The sequence below is a fragment of the Cynocephalus volans genome, chromosome 3 (genome assembly GCF_027409185.1).
Source record: "Cynocephalus volans isolate mCynVol1 chromosome 3, mCynVol1.pri, whole genome shotgun sequence".
Lineage (NCBI taxonomy): Eukaryota > Metazoa > Chordata > Mammalia > Dermoptera > Cynocephalidae > Cynocephalus > Cynocephalus volans.
Window position 1 is genome coordinate 170,063,152 of NC_084462.1, and position 10,679 is coordinate 170,073,830.

At 45.5% G+C, this 10,679-nt stretch overlaps 1 protein-coding gene across 1 annotated transcript; it reads left to right on the forward strand.

Annotated features, from left to right (window-relative positions):
* The first annotated feature begins 389 nt into the window (after positions 1-389).
* On the forward strand, positions 390-8,408 carry CALM1 (calmodulin 1). The gene is made up of 6 exons (XM_063088499.1): positions 390-601; positions 3,293-3,323; positions 4,275-4,418; positions 6,642-6,748; positions 7,164-7,299; positions 7,475-8,408. The coding sequence occupies exons 1-6, from the start codon at positions 599-601 to the stop codon at positions 7,501-7,503; spliced, it is 450 nt and encodes a 149-aa protein (XP_062944569.1). The 5' UTR covers positions 390-598; the 3' UTR covers positions 7,504-8,408.
* Positions 8,409-10,679: the final 2,271 nt, after the last annotated feature.

Here is a 10,679-nt window from a genome sequence, read left to right on the forward strand (position 1 = left end):
GGCAAGCGGGACGCGGCAGTGCCAGCGGAGCGGATGGAGAGGTGGAGGCGGGAGGGTCACACAGGCGGGGTGGGTCGGGGTGAGGGGCGGACGGTTTCCCAGCCCAGGGCCCGCCCCAGGTCGGGCTTTGCCGGCGTCCCGCCCTCGCCCTGGCGCCGGAGGGACGTCTCCGGGGGACTCCTAGACGCACCTGCGCACCCCCCTCTGAACCCTCCCAGTCCCGTCCCGGGCCGGGCCTGCAGCGGCCGGCGCTCAGGAAGCGGCGAGAGGCCGGGCGCACCGGGGGCGGGGCCAAGCGGGCAAGGCCCGGCCGCCGCAGCGCCGCTCTGCGCGAGGCGGCCCGCCGCGGCGGATGGATACGGTGCGCCGTATATATTTCGCGGGGCGCAGGCTCGCGCTTTGGCAGTGGTGCTGAGAGGCTCCTGGACGCGGCGCCGTTACTGGCAGTCGGGCGGCGGCGCAGGCACAGCAAGGAGCGCACACCGCGCCTTAGCAGCAGCGGCGGCGGCAGCAGCAGCGGACGCACTCCCGCCGTCACAGCCCGTGCGCTGGTGCGGCCACTGTCGCTGTCTCAGCTCTTCCTTCCTTCGCTCGCACCATGGTAGGTCGGGAGTGACAAACGCCGGCGTAGCAGTTGTCCAGGGTTTCTTCCCAGATTTTCAGTTCAGTCTTGCGTTTTTTCTTTTCTTTCTTTTTTTGGGGGGGATTGGATTTTTTTTCCTTCTTTCCCGGGTGTTACGCAGCAGCTGCGGTTACGAAGGATGCATTTGGACTTGCATCTCGGTTTTCTCTGCCAGGAATCCTCATTTAAATTTTGGTCCCCCTTGGAGCTGGACTTGGCCGTGGGCTGTCCACGGGCGGGGGGCTCCAGCCGCATCCATCCCCCAGCCCCGCACCCACGGCAGCCAGAGCCTGCAGCGCAGCGCCTCGGCCCGGGCCCCGGTGGGGGTGGGGGCGGGCGGGGCCGGGCACTCGATGCCGCCACCTCCCCCACTTCGCTCCTCTCCAGGCATGAAGTGGAGAGGTGGCGGGTTGGGCGGGCCGCGAAGAATGAATGGGCCGGAGCGAGCCGGTGGCGCACATTGCTCCGGCCGGGGGGTGGGGGGCGCCGTCAGCGTCCGTACCCCCGCCCCAGCCGTTCTTGCTGGGCACCCGGCCTCAGCCGCTGTCCTCTCCTTCCTCCTGGGGGGCGCGGCGCGGGCGTGGGCTGGGAAGGAAGGAGCCGGGGAAGGGTGGGGTGGGGGCAGGAAGGCGAGGGGTGGGGGGGCGGAGAGGGCGGAAGCGGCGGGCGGCGCTGCGCCCGGGGGGGGGGGGGGCGGCCTGCGGTGTGGCCGGGGCTCGTGTCTCCCTGTTCCGCACCCCGAAGGCCTCCGCCGGGTGCAGCCGTGAGGGCGTGCGCGAGCCTGGGTACAGCAGGCGGCCCCTTCCCGCGGGAGGCGCTCGGCTCGCGCTAATTGGGGCGGGGGGGCGGGGGAGGAGGGAGCTGGCGCGCGGCTCGGTTTCCATGAGAGACGCAAAGTTTCTGCTCCGCGAGGAGGCGGCGGCGCGGCGGGCTCACCGCCCGGGGGGGCGGGCGCGGGCGGGAGGTGCGGGGCCGCCGCGGCTGGGGAGGGGAGGGCGCCCTGGCCCCCGCCCGGCGTTTGCCCTGCTCCGCGCCACTTCCCAGTCCGCGGGGAGATGCCCTCCACGTTTCCGCTTTCCCTGCAGCGTTCAGATCGCCAGATGCGACTGTGCGCCTCGCCGGGTGTGTTCTCCACAGCCCCCTTCCTCCCTCGGCCGCCAGGGCTGACATCACCCGCAGCGTTTTGTGGCTTGGCGAGGTGGGGGGATGATGGCTCCCGGCAGGATTCTGGAACGCTTCTCCCCCAAGGCCGGTGCGATTTGGGGGAGGGTGGACGCTCTTGAGGACCCTCTAGCACGAGAGTTTTGTGGCGAGGTGGGACTGTTCTCCCCCGTAAGGTGACAGTTTCTCTTGTGAGGTGTGGCAGCGCTTCCTGTTGTACAAGACAGACGTTGCCCTGGCATTACATAAATCTTTGATTTAAAAGAAAACCCATTTTCAGTGACTGAGGTAGACGGGAAGTAAGACCCACTTATAATTTGCACAAGACAAAGTTTTCCCCGCAAAATCAATATATTGCAACACCATTCCTGCTGTGAAAGTTTCCACTTAAGAGAATAAACTTAACGCCGTGAGCTTTCTGTGAGGGCTTATTTTGTAACTGGCTTCATTAAGCGTCCTTCATTAAAGTGAAAATACATATTAGCTCTCCTTAAGAGCTCGAATTCCCCTGGCTGGAGGCACAGGTTCAGTGTTGCCGAGATCAGATAATGCAAGTGAGAATTCCCTTCGTGGCCATTACCACCTCGAATAAAGTGTTTATTATGAGCAGCTCTTATGTCATTCTTAAGGTAGGTAGGATGAATATTCTCCAGCAGATTTAATAGTTACTCCACCAGAGAAGAGAGGGGTATAGTCACATAATAATCGAGTAGTTTTCTGTGTACTTAATTTTTGCAGTTTTGTAACAACTCAGTTGAAGATGGTTCCATTTTTTCCTGGCTCTGAATCATAGGATAATTTGAGGGCATTATAGCCATTGTAAATGGTAGGCTTTTAACAAATAACTAAATTTAATGATTGGAAAGCATTTATTACGTGGAATTGAAGTTAGTGTGGGGTAACCCAATGCTGTATATTTATTTTTTCCATTTAATTGTTTTTTATAAAATGGATATAAAAGCCTGTTAATCCAGTCCAATGCTATTATGTAATGCCAGTTTGGAGATTTAGAGGGCCCGAAGCAATGCGCAAGGTGTGCTAAAAGCCTGCCCCTGGACACAGTCCTGATACTGGCTGCGGTGGCAGCTGCATTGGGCTGGGTCCCTTGGATGGAAGCGAGGACTGCAGTGTCCATGGTGCAGTAGGTGGCGCTCTTCTGTCTCAGAGCCTACTGCTGCTGCTGCAGCCTGTGCTGTGGAGCCTTTTGCCACTAGAGGTGCCATTTTTCACATGAGATGACCCTTCCTAGTTAGTTCTCAGAGCATTCTGTAAGCCATAGGTTCGGAGAAGAAAACCGGAAGGGAGCAGATGTTATCACTTCTGTGTCATCCTTTGTTTTTAAAATAGCATAAAGGTGTCCCTTTATTCTAATTGCTTTCATTACAGTGATTAGGTTTTTTTTAGGGTTGGTTTTTGAAAGATCAATATATTAAAAGTGTAATTGGAAAAACTCCGTTGATCTCAACCAAACTCGTGGGTTGAATTATAACCTTTTCTTTCTTTGTGTAGGCTGATCAACTGACCGAAGAACAGATTGCTGGTAAGTTGGCGATTCTGAGGAGTCCCCAGAAGGCCAGAACTAGGCACTAACTCAGTTTTAGTGATTCCTGTCCCCTCCCCCCACAAACGGAGCAGTTTTGGAAGAATTTATTTAAATGAAAACAATAAGCAGAAACTTTTAGGTCAGGTGTTAATAACTCCTTGCAAGTATTTTGGAGATAATTTGGAAGGAAGTGGAACTAAGAGGGCCCACTTGTTACACTCTGGATTATTTGACTGTGCTTCATAGTGTGCAAAGCTTTGCATATAATGAGTTTGCACTGAGACTGCTATTCAGAAATTTAGTTTACAAATTTTATGCCTCGGGTCTTTTAGTAATTCACCATGAAAGCTTGTGCTTGCTGTTCTAAAATAAATGGGAATGGGTGAAACTGAGTGTTAGGAGCACTAATAATTGGGAAAGAAGTTAACATTAGTTTAGATTTTAGCTTTTTAATATTCTATGAAAGACTTATTTTGAGATGGTTTCTTTTTAGGAAACAAGGAATGCTTCTGAAATATTCTCAGTGTTGTGTAGAGAGAATATGCTGGTTACCTGGGAATGTGACCTTTCTATGTTGCTAGGAAACAAGGGGTTCTATGGTTGTAGAAATTTAACAGGAAGGGACTTTAAAGGAACAGGTAGACCAATCTTCTTGTCAGATTGGACTTAGGACTAATTTAAGTGTGTTCAAACTTCGCCTTCTTTAAAAATGTGAGAATATTGTCGTTTATGGAACCGGTTACCAGGAGCAATGTTTGCTTTTGGGGCTGCTGTATGAAGGCCAGTCCCACAGGACTGTTGTGGTCTTTATTTTAGTAGATAAAGACCAGGCCGTTTCTGATAACTTGCACAGCTTGGACGACTTGCTTTGGCAAGCCCTGGGGAAGTTTGTATTGTGTCTGGATTGGGTAAAGACATTCATTCTAAAGGGTAAACTTTTGTTTTCAGAATTCAAGGAAGCTTTCTCCCTATTTGATAAGGATGGTGATGGCACCATCACAACAAAGGAACTTGGAACTGTCATGAGGTCACTGGGTCAGAACCCAACAGAAGCTGAATTGCAGGATATGATCAACGAAGTGGACGCTGATGGTAAGGGCTTCAGAACCACAAATGAGCACCAGCGTTGTGTATTTCAAGTTCAGACATGTTACAAGATTATCTTTCAGGTCCCCAGAGCAAAGCAAATATGCAAAGATCCTTTCTGTGGTTGCCTTACTGCTCTTGACAATTGTAATAGAAGATAATGGGCCTGACATTCACCCTGCTCATTGTCTGGAACATTTCCTGGATCGGATCGCTGTATTGTTCTTTTCTGCTTGCCGTGACCTGCAGCTCAAATCATCTATCAACTGGCCCGTGAATCTGCACTGAGTCCTGGGGGAATTAAAAATAAATAGCCATAGAACCTGCTTTTTAAAAAGTTTATTGACACTAAGAGGAGAAACCCTCAAGTGCAGTGGTTGGAAAGCACTGTAGAGCTGAATACAGTGTGAGCTGTAAATGTGTTCGCTGTGAGGCTTGAAGTTGGGCTGCCAGATGACTGTAGGGAGTCAGTCTACAGAACCTGACAGAAGGGGAAGTTGTGTATAGTGCAGAGCCAGAAGGAACCAGCAGTAACCCCCATAACAGTTGGTTATCCATTCCTCTAGACTCAACAACAGTGGACAATAGATTTTTTATGCTCACTTCCATCAGTAAACAGTTTTTTAGGTACCCCCCAAATGTATTTTTGTGAATAATATATATGCATTAATGCACTACATAACATTATAGAACGTGATACATTTTTAAAAGATGAGCTAAGAGTAGACAATTCGGATTTAGACTTTACTTTCTAGATGACTAACTTGATACTAGCCGTTTAAGAAAATATGATACCATAAGGTGATGTAGTAGAATTACAACTTGTCTGGTCACAAACATTTAGAAGCAGAGCTTTTGGTTAAGCTCTTTGACAAAGTTTTCATCCCATTAGAGTTACTTCTAAAGATTGTTTTCATCTTTAATATTGTTATGGAAAAAGAGGTTCATAGTTCTTTCTAGTTTGACTGCTAAGATGATCAGCCATCTGGGAACATGGGGTGGCTCCCTCTTGTTTTGTGTAAACCCTGGGAAACCTGGCTTGGGGACAGGAGAAGTGTATTAGGCCCACAGGTGGTATGGAGTGAGGGACAATAAATTGTGCCAGGCAACAGAATCCTGTATTTGCACTGAATAAATATGATGATGCCTAAGGACATCTTCTCTGCATGGTTGAGATAGCACTTCAAATTATTCACTTTATCTTGAACAGATATCAATAATGCTTTAAAATTTTGGAGGCCAAAAAGACTTGAAAGGATCTCTGAATTATTATTTTGTCTTAATTATTTACTTATTTGGTGCTTGGCTAGTATGGGGATCTGAACCTTGGTGTTATAAAGCTGTGCCAACCAATTGAGCTAACCAGTCAGCCTCTTAATTTTGTTTTAAAGACACTGGTGAAATGAAAAACTTAACCTAGTATTTTTCTTCAAATTTTATTTTATTTCTGTTTAATTCAAGTAACACTGTTACTTTGAAGGCTTGTCTTTGGAGGGGTATTCATCCCTCTCTTAGTTTTAGAGGAGGAGTTTGGAATACTGGCCGTAGAGTGGATTCTTTTGACACACTTTCCTAAATGTTAGTGGTCTGAGCTGTGAAGATGCTTCTGAGCTTTTCCCTTAATGAGAAATAAAGATACTGAGTTGGGGAGAAAATAATAGGTGACTTATGTGGCTGAGAAGTACCCTTGGAAGAGACTTTAAAACTCTGTGGCCCTTGGCATAACAAAGTCAACTCCACCCCTCCCCCGCATAATGTTTTTCTCCCCTAGTATATTTGCACTCTTAACTTACAGCCCAATTCTAGGCCTTCTTAACATTACTAACGTCACTAGCCATGGCAGAGTTAGACCTGAGTGATTTCCCTAACTTGGGGAAGGCAGTCGCCAGTGTTTCCTTCCACTGAGAGTGGAAAGATTCAGCCTGCAGTGTTGTGTGCTCCTTTTCTCTTGAAAGCCCCTGTCAGTGGTCATGAATCCAGATGTGCAGTTTCCTTTGCATGGTTAAATGCTATCCTGAGCATTGAGTAGTAGTATGAATCATGTGAAATTAATTGCCCTACGAAGTATTTGAACATTTTAGGCCTACGAATGGTTGAACCTGATAAAATAGTTCGCCAATTGGTCTTAGCAAGTGCTTACCATCCTGTAAAGTGGTTCTGAAACTGTTACTGCAGAACAGCATTAATGAAATGCTTGTTTTATGTGAGCTCTTTATTTTTTAATTTGAGGTAATGGCACCATTGACTTCCCAGAATTTTTGACTATGATGGCCAGAAAAATGAAAGATACGGATAGTGAAGAAGAAATTCGTGAGGCATTCCGAGTCTTTGACAAGGTAATCCTGCATCTACATAGCAGATGGTACTTAAGTATGGCTTTTTTTACTCTCACTTTTAAGAGTTGTAACTATCTATTAGAGGTAGAACATTTAACCTAACTGCCTGAGCCTCTTATCTTTTAAATATCCTGACTTACTGTAATAATCTTATCAGGTGAAGGTAGACATAATAATAGAAAATTTTGAACGAAGTTTCTTGATTTCACTTTCAATTTCTGTTAGCTTTTGAAAATCCTTATGTTTTTTGCATCGGCAGACTTTTAAGTAGGTGGAGGTGGGTACTGGAGATTATAGAATTGTTGATGTGATGAGCACAGTTGGCTGTCACTTGAAAGGGATTAAGTCAAAAACCTGCTTGCCCACACCAAACAACTATCAGCCACTATCGGTAACAGTCACTGAATGTTCACAGGATGGCAATGGTTACATCAGTGCGGCAGAACTACGTCATGTCATGACAAACTTAGGAGAAAAACTAACAGATGAAGAAGTAGATGAAATGATCAGAGAAGCAGATATTGATGGAGACGGACAAGTCAACTATGAAGGTAAAAGAGTAAATTTCTTTAGCTTAGTTTTTAATCGTCTGACCTTCAGGATCTGTAAACAAGTTAACTGCTTCACTAGACCTTCATGGATTTTATTTTATACAGAGTAGAGATGTTGTGTTTATTAAAGCTGCTGTTGAAGATAACCAAAAGTTATGATTATTTGTCTTTTCAGAATTCGTACAGATGATGACTGCAAAATGAAGACCTACTTTCAACTCCTTTTTTCCCCCCTCTAGAAGAATCAAATTGAATCTTTTACTTACCTCTTGCAAAAAAAAAAAAAAAGAAGAAGAAAAAAGTTCATTTATTCATTCTGTTTCTATATAGCAAAACTGAATGTCAAAAGTACCTTCTGTCCACACACACACACAAAATCTGCATGTATTGGTTGGTGGTCCTGTCCCCTAAAGATCAAGCTACATACACATCAGTTTTACAATATAAGTACTTGTACTACCTTATTGATAAGGAAGCACTTAGTGGGCTCCTTAAAGTTCCATTTGCTAATGATTAATACACTGTTTGGGCTGGCCAGTTTTTCATGCATGCAGCTTGACGATTGAGCACAGTCAGGCATTTGTATTAAAAATGAAAAATGAAAAAAACAAATTCAAAACCTATTCAAATGGGTTCTAGTTCAATTTGTTAGTATAAATTGTCATAGCTGGTTTACTGAAAACACATTTAAAATTGGTTTACCTCAGGATGATGTGCAGAAAAATGGGTGATGGATGAACTATTGAGATCTAGCCCCACCGGTAGGATGGTCCTCTTGTACCCCATGTGCTCTGACCCATGGTGATGATGACAGACCCTGGTGGCATGCCTGCGTATGTTTAGCGTCTGCATTGTAGTAGAGTGAAACAAGTGTCAGGCTGTCACCCTTCACACAAATTTTTAATAGGAAACTTTTACCAGGGGAGCATCTTTGGACTCTCTGTTTTTAAAACCTACACCATGACTTGGAGGCAGCAGAGTAGGCTGTGGCTGTGGACTTCAGCACAACCAACAACATTGCTGTTCAAGAAATTACCATTTACGTCCATTCCAAGTTGTAAATGCTAGTTTTTTTTTTTTTTTTCCAATAAAAAGACCATTAACTTAAAGTGGTGTTAAATGCTTTGTAAAGCTGAGATCTAAATGGGGACAAGGCACTTGGAGGGGAGACCAGTGTACATTTAAACGCCCATAGCCCAGCATTGGGTTTCTCTTCCTTCCAAGATCCCAGCACCAATCTCTGAGCCTAAGACCTTGCCTAAAAACAAGCAGATACCGTTTGTTTTATCATATTTGTGGACATGTAGATTTAGTTGTATTTTCACTAGCGGGAGGGGGGAGGCGAATCATGGTAACGTTTAATGATCTATTCAGGCAGTAGAGCTCTTCATGAAGGAAAAAAACCACTTTCTCAAGCATGTATTTAGGGGTTCTTCTCAATTGTGCTGATTACCTGTTTTATGTAACTACTCGAAACCATCTGTACAAGAGACATGATTTAGTGTGTCTGTAATTCAATCCTCGCTGTGTGTGGTAGAAGCAGTAGTCACTTTTCTAAGCCAGTCTCATGCCTAAAAGACACTACCAGTCACCTTTGATTTGTGACTTTTAATTTATGATTATGCTTAATTACTTTAGCCTCCTTTTACTTTTTTTTTTTTTTTTTAAGTTGACTTTGCTTTTTTCCTCCAAGTGGAATTAATGCTAGCCTCTGGCTTGGAAGTAAAACTCCAGTCCAGAGTGAATTTTGTGTCTAATTATAAACATGTAACCAAAACTCAAGACATGCTGGTACTGGTCTTTGTAGTGAGATTGGTCCATTTAAAAAGCCCCCTTAAAATAGCATATTGCATTTAGTGCAGAGCTCTTTTGAAATGAAGGCTGGATGTGCATTTTTCAGGGCGTTACCTTATTAGCAAGGAGATTTGGGTTTTGAGCGTTTGTGTGGGTGGTTTTAATTTGCCAGGGAATGGTGGCAAGCTGCTAGCAAGGCAGCAAGAAGCTTTTGGCAGCCAAATGGGTACATTCAGGACTGATTTTATAGAGACCCTTGGCTTCTCCCTCTCCTACTCCCGTCTTTCTGGCATTTTGTAGCTTGTTAGATTTTCTGCCAGAGGGGTAGGTCTGAGCAGTGGAGAGGAGATCCCCCGCCCATGTGCTTCTGCTACTAGTCCTTGGACTTGGGTGGTTGGTAGAGGACAGGTTGACGTCATGAACTAATGGTTGGCTTTCATAATTCCCTGAGCTTGAAAGGAACACCTAAATACCTCGGGGTTTCTTCTGGTGAGATAAGGGGTACAGAGGGCTCTTGGGTTGAATAAATTAATGATCTGGAGGTTGCTTGTAGGAGGATTAAATAGCCTGGATGTTGTTGACCCAGTCTCAGGCCTGTCTTGGTAGTTTCAAAGATAGCTGGGGGGTGGGGAGGGGTGGGATGGTGATTTGACTTGTTTTTAAAAACAGCCTTTTATTGTGATCTTTTACTAAGTCTTTCTAGAAGCTGAGTGAACTTTATTTTAGGGGTTCCACAGCCCATCCTAAAAGACTACTTTCGAAACAGGGTTCTTGTATGGTCAGGATCCTGTATGGGAACCAGAAACCCTACCCCCCAGGGAATGCTGAGTTCCAGTTTGGAGTACAGGTGAGGCAGAATCCACTGTAGCCTTTCTCCCTGGCATTTGGGGGGATGACCAGCCCAGGGGTTGGGTGTTAGCAGTCTGCCTGTTTGTGAGGAAATAGCTGGGTGCCATGGCGTACTCTTAGAGTTGATTAGCACCTTTCTGTAAACTCATCCCCCACTTCTTCCTACTCTATAAATATATACATATATTTATCTATATAAAGTGACTAGTTTAACTGGCATCCTGCTTTAGCCTGAGACTTGCCATAAGAAACTGCTGAGTATGTGGCAAACCCTTTCATGGTTTTGTCCTCCATCTGCTAGGGGTAGGTGTTGAGCAAGGCAGTGGGTCTTGTTATTTCAGATGGGCTTTTGATGCATTATTACCAAGGAAGGCTTTTTCTGGTTTTTGACAAATTTTTTGCACACTTTAATTGGTCTTTCAGCAACTTAAAACACATTGAAAATGAGCTATTGTACATATTTTTATATTCTCTTTATAAATGCATGTCTGATTGTACTTGGAACAATGTTATAATGAATGGCTGGTTGTCTGGTAGGCCTGGTGCTGCTGTGTGTCAGAGGAATAACATATTCTTAGCCCCTCAGCACACTGGGAACTTATTCCTGAACAAAGAATGTAAATTTGGTCAAGTCTACTCTTCGTTCATTCAATTATTTTAAACATTTGAATTATTTATTGTATATCCTAAATATATTTATCCTTTTGGCAGTGACTAGATTTCCACGAATGTGTCTT